The sequence below is a fragment of the Magnolia sinica genome, chromosome 12, assembly GCF_029962835.1.
Source record: "Magnolia sinica isolate HGM2019 chromosome 12, MsV1, whole genome shotgun sequence".
In the NCBI taxonomy this organism is placed as follows: domain Eukaryota; kingdom Viridiplantae; phylum Streptophyta; class Magnoliopsida; order Magnoliales; family Magnoliaceae; genus Magnolia; species Magnolia sinica.
The window spans coordinates 46,099,404-46,126,853 of record NC_080584.1 but is presented as its reverse complement, the minus strand read 5'-3'; the positions used below and the strand labels follow the sequence as shown (position 1 = coordinate 46,126,853).

General features: G+C 39.4%; 3 protein-coding genes across 4 annotated transcripts; 2 read left to right on the top strand and 1 right to left on the bottom strand.

Annotated features, from left to right (window-relative positions):
- The first annotated feature begins 1,504 nt into the window (after positions 1 to 1,504).
- Positions 1,505 to 5,288, top strand: LOC131221303 (uncharacterized). The gene is made up of 4 exons (XM_058216512.1): positions 1,505 to 1,737; positions 2,478 to 2,501; positions 2,738 to 3,065; positions 3,419 to 5,288. Exons 1-3 carry the CDS (start codon positions 1,539 to 1,541, stop codon positions 2,935 to 2,937), a joined length of 423 nt encoding a protein of 140 aa, XP_058072495.1. The 5' UTR covers positions 1,505 to 1,538; the 3' UTR covers positions 2,938 to 3,065; positions 3,419 to 5,288.
- Positions 5,289 to 5,744: 456 nt separating this feature from the next.
- Positions 5,745 to 10,406, top strand: LOC131221302 (uncharacterized). Of its 2 annotated transcripts, none has more exons than XM_058216511.1 (8): positions 5,745 to 5,959; positions 6,177 to 6,248; positions 7,026 to 7,102; positions 7,605 to 7,707; positions 8,762 to 8,801; positions 8,888 to 8,935; positions 9,033 to 9,161; positions 9,773 to 10,406. In XM_058216511.1, the coding sequence occupies exons 4-8, from the start codon at positions 7,616 to 7,618 to the stop codon at positions 10,040 to 10,042; spliced, it is 579 nt and encodes a 192-aa protein (XP_058072494.1). In that variant the 5' UTR covers positions 5,745 to 5,959; positions 6,177 to 6,248; positions 7,026 to 7,102; positions 7,605 to 7,615; the 3' UTR covers positions 10,043 to 10,406. The 2 variants fall into 2 exon arrangements, with proteins under 2 accessions (XP_058072494.1, XP_058072493.1); XM_058216510.1 differs by having other exon boundaries at positions 6,996 to 7,102.
- A 2,336-nt stretch (positions 10,407 to 12,742) lies between these two features.
- On the bottom strand, positions 12,743 to 21,921 carry LOC131221300 ((RS)-norcoclaurine 6-O-methyltransferase-like). Its single transcript, XM_058216509.1, has 2 exons — positions 21,013 to 21,921; positions 12,743 to 13,151 (listed from the first exon to the last, which is right to left on the bottom strand). Exons 1-2 carry the CDS (start codon positions 21,781 to 21,783, stop codon positions 12,861 to 12,863), a joined length of 1,062 nt encoding a protein of 353 aa, XP_058072492.1. The 5' UTR covers positions 21,784 to 21,921; the 3' UTR covers positions 12,743 to 12,860.
- Between the last annotated feature and the right edge of the window lie 5,529 nt (positions 21,922 to 27,450).

Here is a 27,450-nt window from a genome sequence, read left to right as displayed (position 1 = left end):
AATTCTGAAGTTAACGGATGTGGTGGATTCCACACATATGCAATGATGAACCCTACAAACAGTGTACGAACACCCTTGGAAGTTTTCTTGTGGTGTAGTCCATTTAAAAAGTTTTTGACTATAGGAGTTTAATCACCATTGTTTCTTGTAGTGTAGTTTAGTTAAGCCTTTGGTCTGCCTCCTTATTGGGCTTATGTTCTAAATTATTATGTTAAGAGAAATAGATGGCATAGATAAATTATATACATCACGATGTCCCATAACAACCAATAATAATGTTTGGCGGCGGTTCACGCTTAACTATTTTCTTGTGGTGGGGTCCACCTTATATGTGGATATAACTCATTCGTTGGTCATAGAAAGTAGTAAAATTGAAAACATAACATGGCATTAAATAAAATTTTAAATCCAATTGATGGAATAGATCTTCAGCACATCCCATGGTAGGCTCCATAACCCTTAACACATGACAACCTAGACCCTTAACACATAACAATCTCGACCCTTAACACATATTCGATTGTGGGCCCTATATATGGTGTCCTTATAGTGTTAAGGGTCAGGGTCGAGGTTGTCAAGGTTGATGTCGTTAGGGTCAAGGTTGTCATGTGTTAAGGGGCGAGGTTATCATGTGTTAAGGATTGAAGTTGTCATGCATTCACTACAAAAAATGAACTAAAGGCTATAGACTAAATTTTTAGCAAAAGAAGAAATATAAAGATCACGTTGCACATTTATGCCGATTGCCTCAACTCCAGTATTAGCATGGTTTTCATTTTCATCCCGACAACTATCATATTTATGGACTTAAGGGGGAATCTATGCCTCAACGTCAATGATTGTCTCATCTTTGCAGGTCACAAAGTCCAAGACCTACACCTTATCAAGCCTACAAGTCACCTCTATAGCATGTGCCGCACACTACTAAAAAAAGGGACAAGGAATACAGACCACCTTAGTTTTCTACTACGGATATAAACCGGATATAGACCGGAGCTATATTTACTACGGGTTTACTCCGTAGCTAATGAGTTGTAACACTATTAATAATTAACGGTAGTATAAGGAGCTTTATAAGGCCTACAAAAATATATGTATTCTCTTTATGCTGTTCATTTATTTTGAAATATTATTTTAGGACAAGAAATTAAAAATCAGCTAAATCGAAGGCTCAAGTAAACCACGCGAAACGACAATGAAGATTAAATCACATGTGCTTCATATGGTGCGGTCCACTTGGGCCTTTAATCTATTTTAATTTTAGAATAAAGAAATGAAAATACTTATTAAAATTAATGTACGGAATGGATTAATTAAATACATCATGGTGGCCCCACGGAGCCCCTGACAGGACCATCCATGGTCCGTCTTACAACATCCACGCCCAAAAATGGGCTCGCGCTCAAAACGGAGCCGCGCCCAAAAAATCTTCTCTATGGCTCTCCTCGTTCCCTAACCCGCTCCCGCTCTTCCCCCCTCTCTCTCTCTCTCTCTGTTCTCCGTCTCGTGCTCCATCTCCCTCTCCATCTCCCCGTCTCATGCTCCATCTCCCTCTCCCTCTCTCGTTCTCCATTCTCCCTCTCCCTATCTCGTGCTCCATCTCTCTCCGTCTCTTGCTCCATCTCCCTCTCCGTCTCGTGCTACCTCTCCCTGTCGGCGCATCGTCTCCATTGCCACCATCATTGTCTCCAGATCTGGTGCAACCAGCAGCTCCCGCCTTCACATCTTCCCCGACAGGTACTCATTTCTCTCAAACGGAGATTTAGGTTTTTTGTTTATAGATCTACAATCCACAGATTACAGAGAAACAATATTGGAATTAGGGGCTTCCTAAAATCTGTAATAGGAAAAGGATTAGGGCTTTCCCAAAAAAAATTACTTTTATAGTTTAATGGTTTGATTTTCTTATGTGCTTCTCATTATCCATATGATCATGGCCCAAATCGCAAGCAGATGGTGTTAATCATTTATTAGTGGTTCAAATTCCGATCAAAATCAAAATCATGCTATAATTTTCACACGTGGGGAAGCACTTTAGACCATAGACATGATTCAGTTACCAACCATTACAGATCATTCTCACGGAAAAAAAAAAGATTGTTCCCACAGAAATGTGGTTATTGAATCAGTGTTTTCTTATGCCATATTTTTAGGATAATTACCTTGAAGAAGCTTTCAAAATGAGGAAAACCCATCAAAAAATGTGGGACTAGTTTCTGAAGTTGTTCATAAAGGAGGAGGGCATGTTTTAGGGTGAGAAAAACCATCACAATCATAAAAAAGGAATGATTTCTGATATGGTTTTTTGCTTTTCATTGGATTAATGAACGGTTTTTGACCTTTTCTTTGATGGGTTTTCTTTATAGAATCATACTGAGGACTCTCATGTGCAAAGAAGTAAGTAGATGCCTTTCTCTCTTGCTTCTACCATCTATTGTCATTTTCTTATACTGCTGAAAGACGTTCTTTAATGACAGATTACAGGAGAAACAGTAGGAGAGGTGAAACCAGTGGCTAACGTGAATCAAAGGAAGGCAATGATGTATTGCCTGGTTTGCAAATAAATACCAATCATGGGAATGATATACGTGATTTATGATTTATTTTGCTTATATGGATTATTATACCTTTTTTTTCTTTTGAGTGACCAATCTGTCACTACTATGATGTATTGCTTGGTTTGCAAATAAATACCAATCATGGCAATGATATACGTGACTTTTGATTGATTTTGCAGATTCCTTAACAAAATTTCAGATTTTTCAGCAACTGGCAAATGAGAACTTAACTACTCCAGCTGCTCCTTCGTCAGTTAGAATAACAGAAACCAGAGTGCACCTATTGAAGAAATTCACCTTGAAACAAGGTCAAGAGATCCTTCAGCTGTTGCAAGAGCCTCGATATTGGCATCTCTATCAAATCTTAGAAAAGATTTGAAAGTTCTTCCCTCAGCACCCACCCCAAACAATGAGGATGTCCAACAAGAATTGGAAAGGGCTTCCCTGCCTTCCGCACGTACAGCATCAGACAGCTATATGAAAGCATCACTCAAGGAAGACAGATTGGTATAACCAGTTCATTCTTTTAAAGATCTGCTAAATTTTTCTTCAGCAAATAGTATGATGGTTGATATTTGATTTGTCGCTTAGCTTCTTCCCAAGTTCTTCAACATATCATTTTTTATTAGATGACCATCACTTGCATTTTCAACGATTTATACATTCCTATATGTTTAATGCCATGTCACATCTTAGTGTTGAGATGAGATTCAATGATTTGAATTTGTCTTGAAATTGGATACAATGCATAGGCACTGCAGCATATGGACATAAAAATCCTCAAATTGTCCTTTTTGAACAATTCAGGGATAGGCATTTGCATTGCTTACACCTTTACAATTATAAATGTCTCTATCCAGATGCTTCAGAGATGATTCCAGTTTAGTGTCGTCCCTAGTGTGCAGAATCAAGCAGCTTATCGTAGATTGGGCTGTCGATCTTGACATGCTAAAAGGGTGTAATCTTCTTTTTCTTGATGCATAGTTGGTCCGCCTTCTCAGTGGCCCTTCTATTTTGTCTGTTTTTTCCCTTTCTTTTGTTTCTTGTTTTTCTTTTCCCTGTTTTTCTCGTCTTTGTTTTAATACAATCCTCGTGAATCTTTTAAAAAAAAAAATTATAAATGTTTGTGTAAATTCTCTATCATCTCCTAGCATTCCTCTCCAAATATATAATTCTATACTGATTCATTTGTTTTTTCTCCATTTAGGAAACTTAATGACATACAAATCAGCACAAAATTCCAATATATCTAGAACATTGAAAACTACTAGAATTTACACATGGGTGTTTGAGTTGTCTATGTCTAGCAATGCAACTATCAACTCTTGAATGGATATCCAGAATAATGGCTATCACTTGCATGTGTTAGGACTCCTCTATTGCTGTAGGTTCAATTTCCTCATTGTATGTTAGTTTTGTTCTTTGTTGGTGATGTGAGTGGTGGATTGTTTCTTTTATGTCTGTAGGTTTTGTGTCTTTGTTGCACAAGAAATGAACTCACACTCAAACGTCAATCCATGTAATCAAGGAGTAAGGGAGTCACAGTCACACGTTAATCCATATGATCAAGTGATGGATCTAGAGTCACATGTCAATCCTTCTAATCAACAACTAATGGACTTCCCTCAATCAGAAGAAGTAGAATCAACAGATGAAGAAGTGATTACAACTTTGCATCCTAACCAATTCATCCCACAAGCACCTGATGAATTAAAATGAAACTTGGGAAGGAATTCATTTCAAAGAATGTTGCGCATAGATTATATAGTGCATATGCAAGAATTTGTAGGTTTAGCATACAAAAAAGTTAATGTTGAAAGTCTCAAAAACTGGTGAACTGCTAATGAGGATTTTGAGATGTTCGAAAGAAGAGATACGTTGTAAGTGCAATTTGGAAAGAACATATATGAGGAAGAGACCAGGAATGATAACAAGATGTGAATGCCTAACAAAGATAGTTGTCAATAAAAGAAGAGTGTAGGTACATAGGCTCTAATCAAGTTTGTAGAAAAACATAGTTACTAGTTAATAACTTCAACAAATCTCATTGTCTAAGATTGCATAGAATGCATCAAATTCTCAATTGAATGTGATTGAAAAAATGAATGTTTAATCCAAATGGCATTACTACCCATTATCGGCAAAATGGCTTGAACTACACCCATTGGGCTTTTTTGAATGACTAGTAATGCCATCTGGACTGAAAAAGAGTTCCCTGTCCCAATTCCAAGGCAAATGGATGAAAATTTCAAATCATTTCATCACCAATTATATTGATGACTTCATGATATTTTCAGAATCGGTGCAAGAGCATCTCCAACATTTAAATGAAATTTGGCAACTGGTCCAGAATCATCAGCACATTGGGCCAGTTCCAACTCTTCCATTTGTTCCTGAGTTGTGGTTACATAAGCTACTTTTGGGGGTCATTCACCATCAATGGCCATTGTTGTTCTAGGCCTTCCTCTATAGTGCTTTGTGCATATCATACAAAATGATGGGTTTAGTAACAAAGCTTTTTTTATATGTTGCTTGCGGATAAGACTTGCCAGCATATCACATGTATTTCTTTGTGAGAGCCATCCATCAGATAGATCCACCAAGCATGTTTCTTGGCATCACTAAACTGGTTGGCATTCATGTATGGAGAAGATGGACAGTTAAAAAATGTCGAGCAGCGGTTCACCTATCCCATATATTTAGTTCAGCTGAGAGATTTTGCATTCTCAACAGTTAACTGTGTAATCTTCATATATTTAGTGTTGATTCCAAAAATTCTGTTTTGCTTGTGGATTTAATGATGATGCAGTCACATCTGAATTTTGAATTTTTCTTTTATTGGAACTAATGAATATGATCAAATTACAGAGAATATCACAGGTCTGAGCAAAGCAGAACTGTTGTTGTTGCATTTCTACTCAATGATCTTGGTAATTCTTATGGAATGTTTGAATCCATCTAAAATGAAAGTTTCTATATAAGGTCTTTTTCAATGCTACTACAGTGCTTGAAAAGTCGCCGTTCTTGGTTCTGTTAATGTGTTAACTGAAATACTTGGAATGACTGAAGTCGTTATCTCATGAGTCTTACTTTTTGTAATTTTCTTACCCTTGTAGTGATTATCAGAAGCAGTGGGCCATCAATGAAAGATTACCCTTGGAGTAAGTCCAATCAAGGTATGGATGATACATGGTTTTAGTTCATGGTAAATGGTACCTTTTATTGTGGATCACCCCTAGACCAAAGACCTGGTACCTTTTGTTGTGAAGAACATGTTTTCTATGTCCAACAATGACTATCACTTAAAAAATCAAGGTGTCCAACTACTTCTGGAGGAATTTTTAGTAGGGAACTGATCATTTTCTGGACGGCGTCCCAATGGTTTCTACTCTGTCATTCCAGTAAGTAGTAGCTTTTATTTCTCAGTTGGGATATGTGATTGTCGTTGTTCCTTAGTTGTTTGTGGTTCATTTTTATTACAATCTTGAACCAACTTTCCAGGAACCGGATTGTCTACTATAAATGATTTAACTGCTGGTTAGTTGGAATTGGCTGTTCAGAAATTCCATAAACTCAAGTGGAGGTAACCTGATCATGAGAATGAACTGTTTCTGGCAGGTTGTGGAGGTGCCTAATGTCTCATGGGAGGACATTGGTGGGTTGGACAATGTCAAACGGGAACTTCAGGAGGTATGTCTTTCATTGGTGTGCCACAACATTAGTTGGGAATGCATGCTCATGATTGTATCCTCTACAGCTTGCAAGGCACTTGATATATGAGATGTAGAGCTATTATTATAGCTTGCAAATGTTTCATGCGAATTAATCCTTGTGTTTAGTTCCTGCCCAAACTCCACCTGTTAGTTACATGCATGAAACAGGATTTGTAAAGTTGTTTTCTTACTCTGCTCAACCAAGAGATCACATGGTGCTAAAAAAATTATGGAAACACGGTGGTGCCCAAAATAGGTCCTTACCACCAGCAAGTCACTCGTATAGGTTTAAAACAAGCTCCAATTGAGGGCTTAAAGTTAATTGATGAGTCAGATGCAACAGCTCTTTGGCACTAGAATGTAAGGTGACTACAGATGATGTGTTTGGGAGATGTCTACAGCAGGTGCCTGTGGATGAAGCTGAACAATGATGAGTCGTAGTTAATCTTTGACTAGCTGCATGTTATGAGCCTTTGCCACTATCATAATGGCCCCAAGCACATAACATAAGCCCCCCTTTAAAAATGGGGGCTTTTTCTGAGATTAGTACCTAACAGTTGATTTCTTATGGTCTTCCGTATATTATCAGAGATTTATCTTGCCTTTTATAGTACTTGCATAAAATATTGTTGCAATCTCCATTTAGTCATAAAGACTTTCACTCATATTATTGTGTAACATAAATTTCTGGAATACTCTCTCTCTCTCTATTGTATATTCAAAGGGATGATGCATCTAATGGACCACGATAAAGTGAATGAAGATCTTGCAAAGCTGATGGAGACTGAGGTTCTGAATGTTCAATTGAGCTATGATGGCCTGCGGATACCGGTAATTCTCTAGGCTGCATATTTTTTTTGAAGTGTCATCAGTTAAAATCAAATCACAGGAACACTTTCTTTCTTTCTTCTTCTTCTTCTTCTTCGTTTGAGTATTTGTATTATCTGGTGGTGGTTTTTGGTCCTGAATATCTAGAAACTGATGACAATGGTTTGGGTTAGTATCAAATCATGTAGATCAGCTTCTGCTGAGTACAACATTCGACAAATTTCTATTTAGCACATCTTTGAAATGTTAATAGCCCGAATTTTCAAATTAACGGAAGCTTCAGGAGTTTGCATTTTATTTTCCTTTTCGTGTTTGTTGAAATTCATTAATTGTTACTAAAATGGCTGATCAATCGTGGAGGATTGAATAAAAATACATCAAACTGCTTTTAAGAAAGAAAGGAAAAAAACCTGCTTTCTGAAGGTTTGCTTTGTCATTGTCTGCTTATTGTGTATGTCACATCCAATATGTATCAGCTAACATTGCTCTTTCCTCTCTCATGCAGTTACTTGAACTATGGTTTATTATAAGCTCGAGCCGAGATATTCAAGACTGCGGGGGCCTCTGATAATCCATGAATTTTGGATGGTTATCATGGTATGTTGGCTGTCCCCATTTTTTAACTTCTTAGAAATGTCGTCTGCACCTGTTTCCAACTTTTCTTTTTAAATAGGGGAGAAACTAGAAAAATCAACATCATTGCCTGAATTGCTCAGCTCCATTAAACCTTTGTCTTCCCATTTATAATACTGAGATGTTTTGTTTGTTCATGCTGAATTGCCCTATTCAATGATAAAAAATTTAATTTCCTTGACATTTTGGCTGGATTTAGCTCAAGCCATGGGAAAAATCATTCTTAGTTTTTGGGATTACTATACTTATAAGAATTTCTGGGAAAACATGAAATGATTTTTATGTGTACAAGTAAGATCTCTTTGTTTCCAATATGACAAAAAAGAGCTCCATCTCACAAAATTTGGAAATTCCACTAAAGAGTAGAAGATCCAAAATCACAAATTATTTCTCAAATGGTCAGGAGTCCACCACAGCTTTAAGCATGTTGTAGGATTGATCTAATTGCTAGTTGTATTTATTTATCATGCAATTTACAAATGATGTTGAAACTTCTCTACAACTCTGAAGGGTCTTATACATACAGCGGATCGGTGTATGATGTGTCAGCTTCACATTCTGGATCCATTCTACCATTCTTTCTCAATCAATAATCATGATGATTCATTACTGGTAATGAACTTCTCAAAAAGTTATGTACACCTTTCAATCACTGAAAAAGAAAAGGATCCTTTCATCTTGGCTTACAACCATTGTAATATGAAGATATCTCCCAAGCTGGAGAATAATATCTGTCTCCGCACAATATGCATTTTACATGCCTGCCATGACGATGCCATTTGACATCGCTGGATTTATTTTTAGTTGTCATGAGAGACTGAGTTACCAATTCTAGGATTCCAAAACATTGAAATGCCAAGAAACATGTCTTGATCATTTTCTGGATGTAAACTCTATGCCAATAACAGTGACTGTTTTTGTACACTGAAAAAATCAAATGTTAACCTTGCAGAAAGAAATACAAATGGAAATAAAATATCATTATTTGCATTAATCAAATTTGGATCAGTGAACTTTCATACACTATAGAACACAGGTATTGGCAGAAGATCAGAAAGATGCCTTTAAGGTTTTTCTATGTGATTTAGGAGTGTGTTCCGTCTGTTCCTTCCCTGTCTTGTTACCAACTATAGAAAACGTAATCTGTTTCTGCAGGATTTCATCAAAGAAAAGGTCAGGGAAGCAAAGAAAGCACAGCGGGAGGTATTTAAACTACAACACAGCTTTTAGTTTTGATTGGACAATTTACGGAACTGTTCACATTCCGAAGTTTTGAATACCAATATGGTTCCTGCCATAGGCAAGGCAAGCTCGCAAAAAGGCTGTTGAAGAAATGGATGAGGAAACGAAAGCTGCATATGAGAAAATGAGGTTTTACAAGTTCTATCCAGTGCAGACACTGGATGTACCGGACATATCCCAAGTGAAGGTGAGGCTTCATTACTAGTGTTGTATATCCTTAACTCCTAGGGAAGGTTAAATCATGTGTAATTCCTTCTACCTGTCCTTTTTTTGGTATATGGTGTCCATTTGATGGTTGGACCAGCCTGATTTTCATACTGGGGCTACATGGTGGACCAATTGACAGCGAAGGCCTTTTCAACATGCTAGATTGGAAAGTTTTAGGAGAGGCTTGAGCAAAGTGAAGTATTGTTTATTTAGAAATGTGAATATAGGATGCATTGTATGATTTGATTGCGATTTGTAATAAATGCATCGTTTTTTTCCTGATTGCATTTTATGTACTATTAGTTTAGATGAGTTGATCAATCACAGCAGGTTTTTGCAATGGTAACAGACACCATCGTCATAATTATTTTAAAAATTTTAAAATTAGCTACGGAAATTAGCCGTAGCTCTTTCTTCAAACCGTAGCCGGAATACTGCTATATGTTCTTGACCTTTAGCTACATCACCGTTGCATGATCATACTACGGATCATAACCGTAGCAAATAAAATTTAGCTGCGGTTTTTATCCGTAGCCTTTTACCCTTTGGTAGCCCACATCCATGCACTAACTGTCTCCTCTATACTTGGAGCACAACCATTCCCTGAGCTCATCTTTGCTGTATCCACAAGGATCGCCACGACAATTTGACAATTACATCAACGGCCTCCATCGTGGTCACAATAACAAGGGCCACATGACATCTCAAGGCCCTCTCAACAGCCACATCGACCAGTTAAACCACTCGACATCAACAAACAAGTCCAAGGAGCCATGTGTCACAACCTCAGACTCATGGATACACCTAGCCATGACACCACTCTCAGATAATACAATTCAACCTTACGTGGACACGCCTTAGCAATGTGAAGACCCATCTCAAGATTCTAATAATCCAGTATTGCCCTAGAATGACGTGATGCAGGCATATGATGTTACTACACCAGCATGTGAAGACCTCGCACCACCAGCAAAAAAAATTACTCCACATCAAGGCGCTAAGATTTAATCTGGAGCAAGATTGCACTAACCATCGACAACAGACCAAGTAATATAGCATTGACTGCCCATACTAACAACCACGATGTTCGAAGATTCAACCATAGCATCGGACTTCTTCATAACCATGCCAAGTAACTAGACATCAACAATGTTAAAAGATTTCGCAACAACCATCACCGTCATAACAAGGACTTCCCCAATAATTTTAGCAACCAGGCTACACGAGCAAAAATAGTGTGAAAGGAGAAGCTCCCCCCTCCAAACTATTTCCCTTAAGTGTGGCCCACCTGAATCACATACAAGAATGATTTTTCGAACTCAGGCCTAAATTTTAGTTTGGCATGTAATGGTTGGAGTGGATTTCATATAATGATCATAGTGGGCCTTAAAAAAATCAAGGGTGGACGTCTCTCCTGCAATTATTTCTTTGGTGTGGCCCACTTGAATCACATTTTAGCTTGCCCTTTGTAACCTTAGATCTAATTTGGGATGATGCATCTAATGGTCAAAATGAATTTCTCATAAGCATCTCAACAGGTCATGTAAAAATCAAGGGTGGGCATCCCTCTCCCAACTTTGTCCCTTTGAATGGTCCAACCAATCATGAATTGAGCTGATTTTTAGGACTCCAAGGCTAAATGGGGTCACAAACCTAGTGATCGGGGTGGATTTCACTTAAACATCACAGTGGGGCCTACTTCACCCACCCATACTTTAAGACTGTAAATAAGTTCTCTCTCTCTCTCTCTCTCTCTCTCTCTCTCTCTCTCTCGCGCGCGCGCGCACATACACAGCCGAATGCTCAGCTGCGCATCAGTTCGCACGGAACTCATGTGAACTTTTTAAGAACTCATCATAAGTTATGTGATTCCAAAATCTGAACGGTCTATGTGATGCATCACCCCATGAAACCCCTAGAACCCAACTTTTACTTTGATAAAAAACTTTGGTGGGCCATGAAAAAAGAAAATAGTTTCCTCCCTTGATTTGCATCTCTCTTTCTATGGCCTACCAGAGTTTTCGATCAAGGTGAAAATTGGTCCCTTGGGGTTTCATGTGATTTTGCATCACATGGACTGTTTGGATTAGACGCCCATGACACGTGTGCAAAGGTACACAGGTGAGCATGCCTCTCTCTCTCTCTCTCTCTCTCTCTCTCTCTATATATATATATATATATAATATAGTGAAATGCTCACATGGGAACGGGTTCTCATGAGAACTCGTGAACACTTTTTGATACATGTTGTGAGCAGAAAATTTGAATGGTCCACTAGATGAATCACGTAGCCCAAAAGTTAGCCTGATTTAGAAATTTGGTGGGTCATAACAAGGTGAGAGGAAATTTCCTCCCTTGATTTGCCTCCCACTTTTCTATGGCCCACTATATTTTTGGATCAGGTTAAGTTTTGGGTCATAGGGGTTTCATGAGGTGACTTATCTAATGGACTATTCGGATTGCATATACACATCATAGTTCTCATGAGAACAATATCCAAGAGAGCATTACTTTTTGTTTTTTGGGTTAGCCTTGTTAGTATACACCCACTGGGTACATACACCACTGTTAGCCACTCCCACTAGGGAATCGATACCAAGACCTCAGTGTTGAAAACATTACTCACAGAGAGAGAGAGAGAGAGAGAGAGAGAGAGAGAGAGAGAGAGAGAGAGAGAGAGTCACAAAGACTGCATCCCTCAGAGAGAGAGAGAGAGAGTCACAAAGACTGCATCCCTCTTCACAACAGTCACAAAGACCATGTCGAGGAGGTTTGCAGGGCATGGACTATCCAACAAAACAGTGGTTTAGATCCCAAAACATGGCCCCATTTGTCAGAATTTAAAACATACCTAACAGTGAATAGGCCAATGATTGATGACTTGCCGGATCATATGCAACTTGTTGATTCACACTCAGCCAAGTCCGATCTGGTTTGGCAACACAAGTCGGCATTTAAAATGGAGGGTAACTCAGTTTGACTCTACTGTGTGACCCCAAACTTGGCAGTCTTGACTCTGTTCAGGACGAAACAAGCCGCTCCAAATCAACTAATAAATGTAATTAAAAAAAAAAAACATGGAATAGGCAGAGAATAATATAAGGTCATAAGGCATTTTCTATAGAAACAAGATTATCATGGCATGATCAAATTCCTGCATCGGTGTAAGAAGGGTTTAAAAATGCATCCCAAACACTGCATCATCCCTCTTCACAACAGTCACAAAGACCGTGTTGAGGAGGTTTGCAGGGCATGGACTATCCAACAAAACAGTGGTTTAGATCACCAAAACATGGCCCCATTTGTGAGAATTTAAAACATGCCTAACAGTGAATAGGCCAATGATTGATGACTTGCCGGATCGTATGCAACTTGTTGATTCACACTCAGCCAAGTCCGATCTGATTTGGCAACACAAGTCAGCATTTAAAATGGAGGGTAACTCAGTTTGCCTCTACTGCATGACCCCAAACTCGGCAGTCTTGACTCTGTTCAGGACGAAACAAGCCGCTCCAAATCAACTAATAAATGTAATTAAAAAAAAATGGAATAGGCAGAGAATAATATAAGGTCACAAGGCATTTTCTATAGAAACAAGATTATCATGGCATGATCAAATTCCTGCATCGGTGTAAGAAGGGCTTTTCTTACTTTTATTATTACAGGGAAAGAAATCAAACTAAGGACAAAGTTCAATGATGGATTCCATGGCCTTCATGGGTATAATCTTATAGTGACTAAATCCAGCATTTTTTATGATCTTCTTCCATTCATCCATAGTTCTCTCCTTCCCACCAACAGCTAACATCAGCATCTCCATACCAAGCCTTGCACCAGCTAATCCATCTGTTGAATTTGTGTCCAAAACAATGTCCACCAAGATCACCTTCCCACCCTCTGATGGTATTGCCTCCTTGCATTTCTTTAGAATCCTGATACAATCCTCATCATTCCAGTCATGTAGGACAGACTGCAGTCAGCCAGAGTAAATATAATTAGGCCATGTGGGAGGATATTTTAAGGAAAAGATTGTTCTTCCTCAGCATGGAGGGAGAGAGTTGGAGGTGTTAGAATGCATGGGCGTATCATGTTTGGTAGACCTTTAGCTACCATTATTTTCTTATTTTTGTACTTTTATAATAGAGGAGAGAGGAGAGGAAAAACTCTAATCTTCAAACCCTAAACATGGTATCAGAGCTTTTCCAAACCCTAACCCTAGCTCTAGCCCTTTTCTCCGCCACCATCTGTAGAATCCGAAAACCATCGCTCCCCTGCACCATCATCGCTGTCAAAACCCACCAGATCTTAAAGCCCCGACTGATCCGATCGCCGGGACCACCAGATATTAACTCTACTCAAGCGTTGCCCTGACCAGCCCTGGCTGCTGAAAACCCCTGCCCCAACCGTCATCCCTGTCAAAAACATGATACACCCGTACATTCTAACAGGAGGGAGCATATCTATCTGCAATCATTAATGTGTTCCTAGAAGTAGTTTTGAAGCTTCAGATATTGGAATAGATATATGTTCCCTTCAACGTTCTTTAAATGGCGGGAGGTAATGTGTGCACTAATTCTCTATGTTTTCTGAGCGCATTGAAGTCCTGCTCATATTTTAAAGTTGTAAAAAAATAATAACTGTGTGGTTCCCCACAGTCAACTGCATCACAACTTGTGTTTTGTATCGTCTTTCCCTGCTAACATATCTCTTTTGTAGCACATTTGTACTGTAACAAATTGTACATCAAAATCAATGGACCACTAATGGTATGACTCAGCATACTGGTGTGGCCCACTCAATGAGTGGATGGCCTAATTTTCATATCAAGTATCATGGTATGGCACACCTTTCGAACAGACTGGATATCCTACCCAGTACATTTTAGCTGGAAAAAAAAAAATGGTTATAACAGATCTCCTGTTAAGCTGATGCATCTGATCATTTCTTCATTCTTAAAATGCCTATCCATTAAGCTCAAGAGCTCAAATTTTCATTAATACCATTTATTTCCAACTCGTTGTTAGTGGGACAGTGTTTGAAAACTCGAATACTCAAATTATTCAAAATTGCGGTGAATTGAAGCAACTTGGGCGGGTTGACATGCAAGTCAACAAAAAAATGAATATAATATAAAAACAGAAAAATAGGAATAAATAAAGAAAATTCAGGAAAATCAATGGGAAAACAAACATTTGCAAACCTAAAAATGAATGGTCCAAGCGAGAGCGCACATTCAACAAAAGAGTGTCAGCATTGGTGGCTATGATATTTAAATATGGGACATGTTATGTCATTAGCCATCCATGGTGGGACAAAATAGATCAATGGTTTTAATCAGAACACACACACACACACACACACGCACACACACAAATATAGGATTTGTTGTGTTATGATCGAACCATCTGTGGTGGTTTGCAATAGATCAATGGTTTGAATCAGAATATAAAACCCAAGTGTAACCAACACATATGTTGTGTTATGATCAAACCATCTGTGGTGGTTTGCAATAGATCAATGGTTTGAATCAGAATATAAAACCCAAGTGTAACCAACACACTCACGTGCACATATTGCTGATGTCCCCAACCTTTTAAATGACACACAGGGTGACCTATTGTCGATCCAAAGAATTTATTTGTTTATGTTAGTAGGAGCAAGCCATGGCATAAAATTATGCTAATTGGGTATCCCAAGCTTCCAATCAATGGTAAGAAAATGACAGTCAAATTTGACCAAGGAATAAAAGAGGTCCAATCATCATCTTGAAACATCTAATGGAAAAAGCCCGTATTTCGAAATATCTACTATATAGAGCTCACTTTGTATTTGTTATGATTCTAAAGTAATATTTTGATTTGATAAATCTATGTGAATTATGGTTCATAAACAATGGACAATACTTGTAACAAATTGGGCCCATTTAAAGGGTTAGGATCATCCAATCAGCTTGATTCTTACACCATGACTTGCTCCTACTTATATGAATGAATGAATGGTTTAGATTAATAAGTTTGGGGATGTTGCTAATGTTGGGCATAATAAGTTATAGTACTCTTACTTGCATTGGTCCATTTGAATAGTTCAATCAATCAATGTGAACGGTCTATTTTGTCGAGTACACGTTTCATGGGATACCATGCAAAAATAACACGGATCAAATGATCTAACCATCCTTTGTAAGTGCACCCACCTTTGCACACTTGTTTGTCAATCACGTGACTAGTTGTGTCTGTAATCGGATGAGTTACTTGGCAAATGAAGACAGGTGACCCAACTGGATTAGAAGCATCAAAGCCATATTGAAGACGAAGAACCGCTTCTACGATCTTGACCTTGCAAATAGGTGATCCCAATCCAAATAAGAAAACCTACTTAGGTCATCTATTCAAAGCCAATTCCGAGTTCATATTTTCTATCCTTTAGTCTTGACTTTAGCAAGTCCCAAGTTGATGAATGATTAAATGAACAAATAGGAAAATCTGTCCACATTCGGTAGGAAGAAGGTGCCACCAAATAGCACTTTAGTATCACCAAAGATACCTACGGTGTTACCAAAGGTGCTCAAAATAGTCCAGCAATATTACAAAGATAATTCAGTGTCGCTGACTAGATATTTCGGTGACACCGACTGCCACCGACGAACAAAAATTTGGTGCCACCGAAATGGACCTTTTTCATTCATCAACTTGAGGAATTAATTCGGTACTACCGATTGATATTTCGGTACCACCGAAGCAAGTTCGGTTATACCAAAGTTGGCTTCGGTAGCACCGTAAACTAGTCGTTTTCTATCCGTTGAATCTGTTTCTCTATAAAAGTGGCTTGTAGAAACTTGCAAAAAGCATGGATTTAGGCATTTCAGAGTCCCTAGGTTGTCTCAAGCTTTAATATCTCATCCTAGACTCTATCCACATGAGATTCATGTTCTTTTCATTGTGATTCATCACTCATGAGCATTCAAAGCTCTTATTTATAAAGAACATGATCTCAAGCCTTCACTAAAGTATTGAGACCAAACCTATAGGTATATCCTTAATCTAAACCATACTCTAGTGTATCCATCGGTTGAATCCCTTAGGAAATCCACTCATTATCCTAGATAGGAGATTCAACCAAACTCCCGTTACCTTGGTCACCTTTACAAGTATGTCTTATGCAAGGTTCTTGATCGTGAAGCCGAGTCAACAGGAAAATCCAAGCCACTCGATCGGGGGAGCACCCGGAAGCCGATTCAAGCATGGAAGAGAGAAGATCAAGCAACCCAAGACAAGCTACAAAAGAGGACTCAATCTGACAAGTGTCATTGTTAAGAGTTCTATCCTTATGTAGGATTGATGCAAATAGTTTGCTATCAACAAACTCGATTAGGTTCCTAGTGTGGGACCTTGGCTGGTGGACCTAAACGTAGGTGTCTTGTGTGGGACCTTGGCCGTGGCCCTAAACGTGGGTTCTAGGTGTAAGACCTTTTGTTGAGGGTCAAATATTACATATTGTCCCCCATTTAGTACTTGGTTGAACATGATAATGCTTAATGTTCTATTTTATTCATGTTTGTACTGTAAGGTGAACTTAAGAGCTTGGATTGAAAAAGGTGTTAAAAGTATAGATTTGATGCTTAAGAATCACCAAGGCAAGGGATGGATCTTAGGAGATCAAGATTGAAGAATTCACATGCCAAAGATTCAAGAAAACCAAGGAATGAAGAGAATCAAAGATTTGAAGTGAAGAAAATGAATCCTAAAATCGTCCTGAAAAAGTATATTCTAAAACTCTAGGTCATTTTGTGAAATTGCGCAGAGTAAAGTCTATTTTTGCAAACTGCGTAAATTTGAGATTGTTTCTAGAGTTTTCTAACTAGGTGCGAAAGTTGGAGTTCCACAACTATAAATAGGACTCCCTAGGATGTTCCTAGGCATCTTCTAGTGTTTAAGGAGTGGAGCAAAATGGTGGAGAAGCCTTCGCCAAGAGTTTTTAGCTAAAATCGCCAAAAGTGCTCATGTGTCAAATGTGATAATGTGTCTTTAGCTACATGTGCTGTTATATAACTACAAACACCTAATATCTACCACATGTGCTACAATTTAGCTTCAAGTGCTTAAATTTGCCAGATACGTCGCATGTCACTATTCATTAACATCTTACATATGCCACAGGTGATAGCACATGCTAGTGATTATTTAAAATATTTTTTCCAAGAATTTTAATTTTTTGGTTTTGCAAAACGACAAATTTGAAAATAGAGCCTAGACTTTGAGGAAAATCTTGTTAAAAACAAATAAAGAAAACAATGTTTCCTTTTTCACAATTTGATAGAAATAAGGTTTCCCAATAAACACCATTTCCTTTAATGTGCTTTTCATGATTCTAAACTGGCCCTCAATCTATAATTGCCAATTGAATTAGAGAAAGGAGCAGGGAGGCTTATTTATGGAAAGGTGAGTTGAATTGTTTGGTCCTCATCAAAACTTGTTGAAGCAAAAATTCGGTCGATCTTGCCTCACCTCCTTCGGCTGGAGTACCTGCGATTTATTGGAAAACAAGAGAAGACAATGGGTGCGCTGGTTAAGGCCGGGGACCCTTCGATACCTAAGTCAGGTAGTTTCGCAGGAGTAGAAGAATCAAGATATTTGTTGTGTGTATCTTTACTCATAGCAGCGGGTATATTTATAGGCTTTTAGGGGTGGTGGCATATATGGCAATGCCTCTTGGATGGTGATTGTGTATTACAAAAGAGATCTTCTTCCGGATGCGTCGTGATTATCTCCACGAGATCCCCGACAAAGATCTCCGGAAGATCTTATCTCAATTTATTCTAAGTATATTTGTATTTCGAGCCGGTGGTTGATATCTGAGACCAAGGTTGGTACCCAGGCAGAGGTCAGTATTCGAAGCCAACCTCCGAGGCCAAGGTTGATACCCGAGGCTGAAGTCGGTATCCGAGGTTGAGGTGATTTTTCAACTCTCAAGCAATCCATAGTCTTTGAGTCAGTACATCTGGTCAGTCCATTTTTACCTATAATAGTAGCCCCCTACTTCCAAGTGTAATTAAGGAGCTCGGGAAGTAAGTCAGTGTGGACTGACACTATGTAATGCCTTGCGTCGAAGAGGTCGGACGGAGTAAAGCTAGTGAGCCAAGCAATCGTAAGATCGATAAGTCGATTATTCAGTGGTATATCTCACACGGTAGAATTAATAGGAGGGACTTTTTTTTCCCTTCAACTGAGGGAAGTCCCAGTCGTCGGCCAATCAAAGTAGAGCGAGTAGGTTGAGTGATGTAGAACCAATAGGAGGGACTTTTCTTCCCTTCAACCGAGGAAAGTCTCAGTCGTCGATCGTGTAGCTCGAATGGCCAGAATTTGAAAGAAATTCTCCTCCCCCGACCTAGGGAGGTTCTTTCATAGTAGAATTCATATTGGAGGACTTTCTTCCCTTGTATTAAGCGAATCCCTCGTAATCGTTCGTGGAGTTCGAATAGTCGAGAAATCATTTAAAAGAATATTCTCCCCCTAACTTGGGTAAGTTCTTTTCTTGTAGAACCCATAAAGCAGTAGAAAACACAATAGTAGAATCATGAACACATTTTTCCCTTTTAAAAATGGAAGTCGCTCTTAGTCGAGTAGGTCAAGGTTGGCCGACGAGTCTTATTACCGAGCTCAGTTGATTGGTTCAGCTCGGTCGTTAGGTTTCCTTGACCAGCTCAGCTTCCTCAAGTATTTGCTTCGGCTTGGTGTTCAAGGGAGTATATCGATGGAAGCAACTTTCCGGATATTGGTTGGTACGATGGTCTCGGTATTGGTCGTCATCTTTCTTTCTTTTGGCGTTAACGGCAGAGGGCTTCCCTTCTTCCATTCGCTTCCTATCCTTAGCCGAGTTGTTTCCTTCTCTAGCAACTCTTCATGAACTAAAGAACTCCTCGACATTGGAATATTTTTTTAGCTTGGTTACGTAGGTCGGCGAGGGTAATCGAGGGGTTCTTACTAATAGAGAAGAGGATCTTTCCTCATTTAAGGCCAACTACCATGGCGTCTAGAGCTATTTGGTTGGAATAATCATCGACCTGGACAACCTTAGCATTAAAATGGATGACGTAGTCTTTTAGCAGCTCGTCCTCCCTCTGAGTGATTATGAGAATATAAGTTGATGTCTTTCTTTTGTCATTCCTTCCAATGAATTTAGTGATGAAGGCCTTGCTGAGCCCCGTGAACGAATTGATGGATTTCGATTTTAATTGCTGAAACCATTTTCGTGCAGTCCTTGACAAAGTTAGGAAGAATGCTTGACATATAACTAAGCTTGACGCGCTGTGGAGTTCCATCCATTCCCTGAATGATTCCAAATGCTTGGCTGGGTCGCCAGACCCGGAGTAGGGGGCGATTTATGACATTCAAAATTTGGGTGGGAGTCGTGCTCCCATAATGTCGTAAGTAAACATCGACTCCATCTTCTCCAACATAGCCTCGACAAAGGTCGGTATTTTGGTGCGATAAGCTTGGTAGATATCGCCGATCTGACCTCGCAGTTCTTTGAGTTCTGCTTTCCAGGGGTCCTTATTCTTGGCTATTGTCTCGGGAGCCTTTCCACGCCTCTTCTTATCCAACGTGTGACGTAAGTTGGAGTCGGTGGGCATGGTAGTTCCTGAGGTGTGGGAGGGTGCATGGCTTGGCTGCCTAGGATGTTACTTGGTTTTCTACGAGTCAACCGGTGCTTAAGGTGGTGCAGAGGCCTTGGTGGCTGCTCGTGCATTTATCTCCTAGTTGGGAGGTGGGTTTTGTCTCTCTAAGATCTGCATTATTCGGTTAATGTTACCGGCTAATGCTTCGACTTGATGTTCCAGAGAGAAGAGCTGACCTCCTCAATTTTGGGATCGCTGCGCAAGGCTTGCGGGTGCGAAATCATCCTGAAGTTGTAAGGGCAGGTCCTTGTGATTTGCAGACTGCTCTGCTGGTGGGTGAGCACCTGCTGTGATCACGCTCCGGGCCCGCTTCTTGCTTTGCGCCATTGTAGAATCACTATAGAAGATGGGAATGACTTTAATGTTGTTCCCACAGACAGCGCCAAACTGTTAATGAAAAAATCTGATTGATCCTGCCTTAATTCTTATTAGCCGGAGTACCTGCGATTTATTGAAAAACAAGACAAGACATTGGAGGCACCGGTTAAGGCCGGGGACCCTTCAATGCATAAGTCAGGTAGTTTCGCAGGAAGAGTAGAAGAATCAGGTTATTTGTTGTGTACCTTTACTCATGGCGGCGGGTGTACTTATAGGCTTTTGGGGGTGGTGGCGTATATGACAATACCTCTTGGATGGTGATTGTGTATTACAAAAGAGATATTCTTTCAGATGCGTCATGGTTATCTCCCCGAGATCCATAGAGAATATCTCAGGAAAATCTTATCTCAATATATTCTAAGTATATTTGTATTCCAAGCTGGTGGTTGATATCCAAGGCTAACTTCCGAGGCCGAGGTTAGTACTCCAGGCCGAGGTCGGTATCCGAAGCCAACTTCCGAGGTTGAGGTCTTTGGTTGAGGCCGACCTCCGAGACCGAAGTGATTTTTCGGCCCTCAAGCAATTTATAATCTTCAAGTCTGTACATCTAGTTAGTCGATTTTTACCCATAACAAAACTCATGGTGATCCAACCAGGGTGAGCTTGTGGATGATTTCCTCTATCCTCAGTTTCCCAAGTTGGCTGGGGGAATTCAGAAATTGGGAGGGAGGGAGGATTTCCTCTATCCTCAGCTTCCCAAGTTGGCAGGGGGAATTCAGAAATTGAGAGAGAGAGAGAGAGAGAGAGAGAGAGAGAGAGAGAGAGAGAGAGAGATTACCTTCATAAACACGACGTCGGCTTTAGGTACTGACTCAAACATGTCCCCTTTCACAAAGCTAATCATGGCCGGCGGCACAGCAACCGCTTCTACAACATGAGGTAGCTCAAGAACACTACACTTCAAGTGTGGGAAGGCACTTGCAATAGCCTCTGCCACCTGGCCTGTGTTTCCCCCTACATCAACAAGCGTCCCCGCCTCATCAAATGCGCCGGATTCCCTGAACCTGCTCACGATCTCACCTATCACTATACTCGTGTTGCCCCGCATGACTTCCATGTACTCCTCGTTGCTCTCAGGGCTCTCCTCGGCCCACTTGAACTTCTCCTTCTCGTGCTCCGTCCCGAGAAACCGTTGCAAAGGCGTGTCGGACCCTTCCAAGCTCGCCTTCATGTATTGCATCATCTGCACCGAATCCGGACGGAGTATAAAGGAAACAAACGAAGCGAGGCTCTTATCTTGGCCCCTCACCAGGAGCTCCGAAGCCGGTGTGAGTGCATACTTCATCTCTCCGTCGTCGTCGTCGTCGATGCAGTAGAACAGGTTGAGGTGGACTAAGTAGCGGAGGATACGGTACAAGCTGTCCTTGTTGAGCGACGGTATTGAGAGGGCGGCCGCAATCTGATCGATGGTGACAGGCTCGCCATGCTTGTGAATTATGTCGGCAAGGCCGATCTGGACCGCGCACCTGAGCGCGGCCGAGTCGATGAACCCTTTGATGTGCTTCCACAGCTGAACTTGTCCCTCCATTTTCTTCTGGATCTCCTCCATTGTAACCAGAGAGAGTTGGTACAGGGACCCTAGGGTGAAAAAGGACTACCCTTTATTTCAAATGAGTGGGGCCCACTTGGCTGTAAGGCCGGTGGTTTGGTGTGTTCTTTGGGTGAGAATTTTCAGGGATCCGACAATCCTTGATCGGTGGACTAATAATTTTTTAGTAGGGAGTAGGATAATGTTTCAGTCGAGAAACGACAGAACCGGAGGCGGCTTTGGACTAATAATTTTTTAGTAGGGAGTAGGATAATGTTTCAGTGGAGAAACGACAGAACCGGAGGCGGCTTTGGACTAATAATTTTTTAGTAGGGAGTAGGATAATGTTTCAGTCGAGAAACGACAGAACCGGAGGCGGCTTTGGTGGATCCCCGGATCCACCGAGATGGGCGAATCCTTAACTGTGGGGCCCACATTTATGTATGCGTCTTAAATCCACGCCGCCGTCCATATGTTTCTTCATCTCATTTTAGCGTATAAGTCGAAAATTGGAGTAGATCTAAATCTCAGGTGGAACACACCACACGAAAATTGAGTGCCCGCAGTTAAAAACTATCTGGGAGCCATCAGAATGTTTATTTGCCATCCAACTGTTGATAAGGTTAAAAAAATGACCTGGATATACACAAATATCAGCTTCATTCGAAAACTTGTAGCCCCGAGTAAATTTTTAATGGAAATCACCACTGTTTCTTGTGGTGTGGTCCAACCTGAATTTTGATCTACTGCGTTCTTGGGCTTATGCGCTGATGTATGGCATGGATGTAAGACACATAAATCAAGATAGGCCCCACAGTCAGGGATCCACCTAAGCCAAGCACGATAGAACGGAATCCACTACAACCTATTTTTGGCTGCGCCTACGTCACCCCAACTTTGTGGGGCTACCATACTGTATATGTATAATTCAGTCCGTCCTTCAGGTTCTATAATAAATATATGCAGAAAAAATAGGAGGTGAATGAAAAAATCTTCAAAATATTTGAGAGTTTTTTAGCAGATTATAACCGGCTTAAATTCAATTTTACAAGTTGGTGGATGGTTGACGAAGTGATGTGGCTAAGTTATCTAAAATTTTAATGAATGAAGAGTGAAATATGGTCGAGAAGTTGAAGATATAATAGGCTATTAAGAATAGCAAAGTTAGGCTAATAGAAGAAGAACAATTATAATAGGTAATAATCACAAAAGGAGACGTAATAAAAGAAAAAAAAATAAGAAAGGCTTTTTGACTACTTTAACTGTTGTAGTAATGGAAGAAGGACATGGAAGTACAAGCAGAAACAAAACTCTATATATAATAGAGGAATCCAAGAAAAAAACAACCAATCATCTACAAATCAAACCAAATAAATCTATTAATTTACTTTATTTTAGCTTATCCTAAAAGTAGTGGGAATCGAGTAGTGATAATTCTTAGATATATTCTTTAGTGGTAATCCAAATCTACGCTCATATGTTGGATTTATTCTCTATCCAATATCAATGGATGTCTTCTCTATCAAATATCATGCAGTTCGTTTAAGAGACATTCTTGCAGTCGCCCTTAATGACCGATTGTGAGCTTTTTCTTTTGTTTAATTTGCGTCGATATACTGAAAGTCATTTCTTGTGGAAGGTAAAAAGCAACCCATCCTCAGAGGAAGAGCCCCACTCTCCGATTATCGCTGGATCATTAAAAATTTTACAAGTAGCTGAGTAAGTGATCAATCTTCTTAAAATATGGTCATATATGTTCACATTGGACGTATCTACTCATTTCGATGCTTGGGGTCAAAGTTGATTGGTTTAGATCGAGCAACTTTATCGATTCTAGAACGCTCGCGCACACTACACGTGACAGAAAATAAACTAAGTGCCAACATTTTTGCCACGCCCGGTGGGACTAAAAAACTACTTGGTTGTCATCAATATTCATTTTATACCAACTGTACAGAACAAAACACCCTTAACACAAGTATACTTACCGGTGTAATAATTTCTTGGAATTGTGAATCGAAGAGGTGGTCATAATACTTTAACAGCTACTACTAATGTTGTTGTTGTTGCCAACGAGCCTCCTACTCATGAGGAATTGCAAGTTCAACAGATGCCTAAATAAGAAAATCTACCACCTAGTTTGGTGCCTGTACCGTTAAATCCAGATAGACCATCGACATCTCAGATTGAACCTCTCGATATTATGTTAGTCGAGATAGTTGATATGCAAATGGGGATTTCAATGCATTGCAGAATTTTTACGAGTTTGGGCTGAACACTCACAATCTCAGACTAAAGCTTTTAATAGGTGTATGGTCGACCATACTGAGAGCATGAATCGGCTGGTGACTTTATGTACTGAAAGAGCACCTGTTGCACCTCAACAGCATGTTGATACTAATTCTTTTGGGAATCTAGTACATGTACTACCAACCCAACCAATGCCACAGACACTTCTTTTATGGCGAAATATACTACGTATTCCTACTCCTGGTCCAATCAATGATATGCAAAATCTATTGATACCAATAGATTTTAGATGTCCTGAATCTATTCCTGTCCAGGATGTGTGAAATTTACTACCACTAGTAGATTTTAGACGTTTTGAACGTGAGAATAAAAATTTAATCCTTGACACAAGGAATCAAGGGATATCAGTAGGGGACAACCATATAATGAAGAGAAATATCAGGTTGGTCCAGAAGTACCTCTAGTTACTGCACAACAATACTAGGAGCATAATCAAATTATTCAACTGGTTCAAGAAGTAGTAGGCCAAGTTTTCGACCAAACTACTACTCCAATTTCTCATAAATTGTATACTGACTGGATAGATCGGCAATATTCATTGCTGAGGAATTATCGACTTGGCTTTACACTGTTTACAAGTGATACATGTCAATCGACCTTAGAACAGATAAGTCGAATAACCATACAATATGGAGAGTTGGCCAATAATGATTATTATAAATTACAACTATTTGGTCATTTACTCACTAGGGTAGCTTTCACATGGTATTCCAATTTGCTATTAAATTTCATATAGAATTGGTAAGAGATGAAAGAAAAGTTTCATGATCTGTTCTTCTATAAGGACAAAGAAATTTCCATGGTCAATCTTGCTTATTTTTGGCAATTACTAGGAGAATCGGTAGAAAATTATATTGCTCAGTTTAAGCAAAAAATCGATACAAGATATCATAGCTGAAGCAGAATTTGTCTAGTTAGCTCAAGATAGATTAGAATTCAAGTTTTGAAAGAAGTATATCATGACATAATTCACAGATCTTTATAATTTGACCAGAAAGGTGTCTCGGTATAAGGCCCTACTTCAGGGGTCGATACAATAAAAGAATTCGTCAAGATGAATATATTATTATAACCCTAATTAAGATGTTGCATTGGCTGAAGCATTGGCTAAACAACCATTCATATGCTTGGCTTTAGTTAAAGCAGAGGTAATGACATCCTTTAATCGGAAAGTTCAAAGAATGTACATGTTTGATATTTCTTGCACTAACGAAATCTTTAATATCATATTAGCTGACAAATTTATCAAAATTTGTATAAACCGTAAGATTTTGACAGTTGAAGAACTGAAGAAAATTAACTATTGTAAATGGTATGGAACTCGGTCATATTCCACTAACAAATGTATTATTTTAAGGAATGTTATTAAAAACAACATTGATAAAGGGTTGCTGAAGTTTCTTGAAAAAGAAAAAGAAGTGATGTTGATTAATACTATTTTGTTTCCGTCCATTATAGGGATTAATATGACCACCCATTAATCCTCAAAGGTTGTTCAGTCATGATAAAAGTTTAATCTCAGAACTCACATGAGTCAAAGCTAATGAGCAAAATGATAGTAAGAGGAGTATGAGGCCTAAGCCTACGTTCGACTGGACTGAAGCACGTCCGGAGGCAATAATGTTAAATTATCAACACCTTTATGAGAAATTTGCGAGGCTGACTCGATTAAACGAGAGATTTTATCAGTTGAAATATCACGCAAGACAATCGGTCAATCGAAACTATGAAGTAAATTTCCTTTACCCGTAGAAAGGTTAAATATGTTAGCGATCACCTTGTGCCTGTCATAGGGTAATGGATGGTTAAACCTCAGCCTACTTAAGGAGTGTGGAAAGGGCTCAGTCATATGAAATTCTAAGTAGTACCAGAAAGGATGATTCATACTTAGAAACAACGTGGCAAAGGCAGTGGATAACAAAGAGAAGACAAATAGCCACTATTTTGAACAAATCTCAGATGAAGTACTCACCAACTCAATTGAGGCTGGCAATACCAAAGGCAGAAGAAGAAAAATAGATATCGATTAATATGGCTAAGCTTTATGTGGGGCCTGACTTGGTCGAAGATCAAATTACAATAAGGTAGAAATGGATATAGAAGGATCAACCGAATATTTAAGCGATGAAGCCAAAAAGGTGTCGATCGTTATGGTACTAACATTGCCATTGAGTTTTCAGGCTAAACTATATCAACCAAACAGGATGGAAGAAGATGTGAAAGAGTTAGGCCCTCCTATAATCATACAGCATGGTTCCTTTAACTCTGAGGATGAAGCCAAAAGGTGTCGATTATTATGGTTGAACCAGAATCTCCATTCGAAAAATAATTATTGAAAGATTGACTCTTACAATGACCCAATATTTGAAGCCATTGTATATCTCTATACACTTAGAAGGGTGTTTAATCACTCGGGTTTTGGTCGATAATGGAGTTGTTGTTAACATTCTCCTAGCCAGAATGATGGCTAAATTGGAAAAGATTCAAGATGACTTTATTTTGACCAAGGTCACAATGAGTAGTTTGGTTGGAAGTGTAACGCAAACACATGGTGTTTTACCAGTCAAACTAACGGTGAGAACAAAGAAGGTGTTGGTCGCTTTCTTTGTAGTCGACACTTCGTCAAATTACAATACTTTACTTGGACAAGATTTGATTCATTCGTTCTCGTGCATTCCATCATCACTACATCAATTTGTGATCTTTTTTAAGTAAGATATAGTAGAATTGATTTTGGCTGATAAGCAATCATTCTTAGCAATGTCCAATGTGGCCAAGGCTTATTTATATGGAAATGAGATCTAACCAATATAATTTAAAGGACAAGACAAGAATGGTAAACCAATTAGAATTGATGTTAGACTTAACCATGAATATGCCGTACATGATATTGCTACCATGATTCGATTAAAGAAGAGTTGATAAAGACTATAATTTCCTTTCATGTGACTACAAGCTGCATGATAGAAGAAATTCCATGATGGACCAACCTTCGATCAAGGTCGAGTTCACGACCAGAGTATGACAGTATCGACCCAGATAACTTAAAATGGTATTGAAATGAATGATTTGAAACTAGCTCTGGAAAAATTAGAGGATTCTCAAGCTTAGTTTCAAGATCCTTTAATAGAGGTGTTTGCAGCAGTTTTGGCAATCCTTTCTCTAGCACGGGTGTTGAGTGTGTGGGCATGCCAGAATTGGGATTGCGGTTCCAATTCAAACCGAACAACAATGACCCTGAGTGCCGAAGTAGGCAAACACTGGGAATGCCCGAGATCTGAGGAGATCGGTCGCCTATTCAACCACTCGCTCAAAGTGTAAATGGATTAGGCAATAGTCAGAGGGTGGGGTTCGTCCTCTGATGATGGGTTTCTTCTT

Coding starts and splice junctions, on each gene's coding strand:
- LOC131221300 (XM_058216509.1), bottom strand. CDS start 21,783: ATGGAGGAGATCCAGAAGAAAATGGAGGGACAAGTTCAGCTGTGGAAG. Junction 13,152..21,012: donor CCGACGTCGTGTTTATGAAG/GTAATCTCTCTC, acceptor GGCTGACTGCAG/TCTGTCCTACATGACTGGAA.
- LOC131221303 (XM_058216512.1), top strand. CDS start 1,539: ATGCTCCATCTCCCTCTCCCTCTCTCGTTCTCCATTCTCCCTCTCCCT. Junction 1,738..2,477: donor CTTCACATCTTCCCCGACAG/GTACTCATTTCT, acceptor CTTTAATGACAG/ATTACAGGAGAAACAGTAGG. Junction 2,502..2,737: donor CAGGAGAAACAGTAGGAGAG/GTGAAACCAGTG, acceptor TTGATTTTGCAG/ATTCCTTAACAAAATTTCAG.
- LOC131221302 (XM_058216511.1), top strand. CDS start 7,616: ATGGTTTATTATAAGCTCGAGCCGAGATATTCAAGACTGCGGGGGCCT. Junction 7,708..8,761: donor GTTATCATGGTATGTTGGCT/GTCCCCATTTTT, acceptor CATACACTATAG/AACACAGGTATTGGCAGAAG. Junction 8,936..9,032: donor CAAAGAAAGCACAGCGGGAG/GTATTTAAACTA, acceptor TTCCTGCCATAG/GCAAGGCAAGCTCGCAAAAA.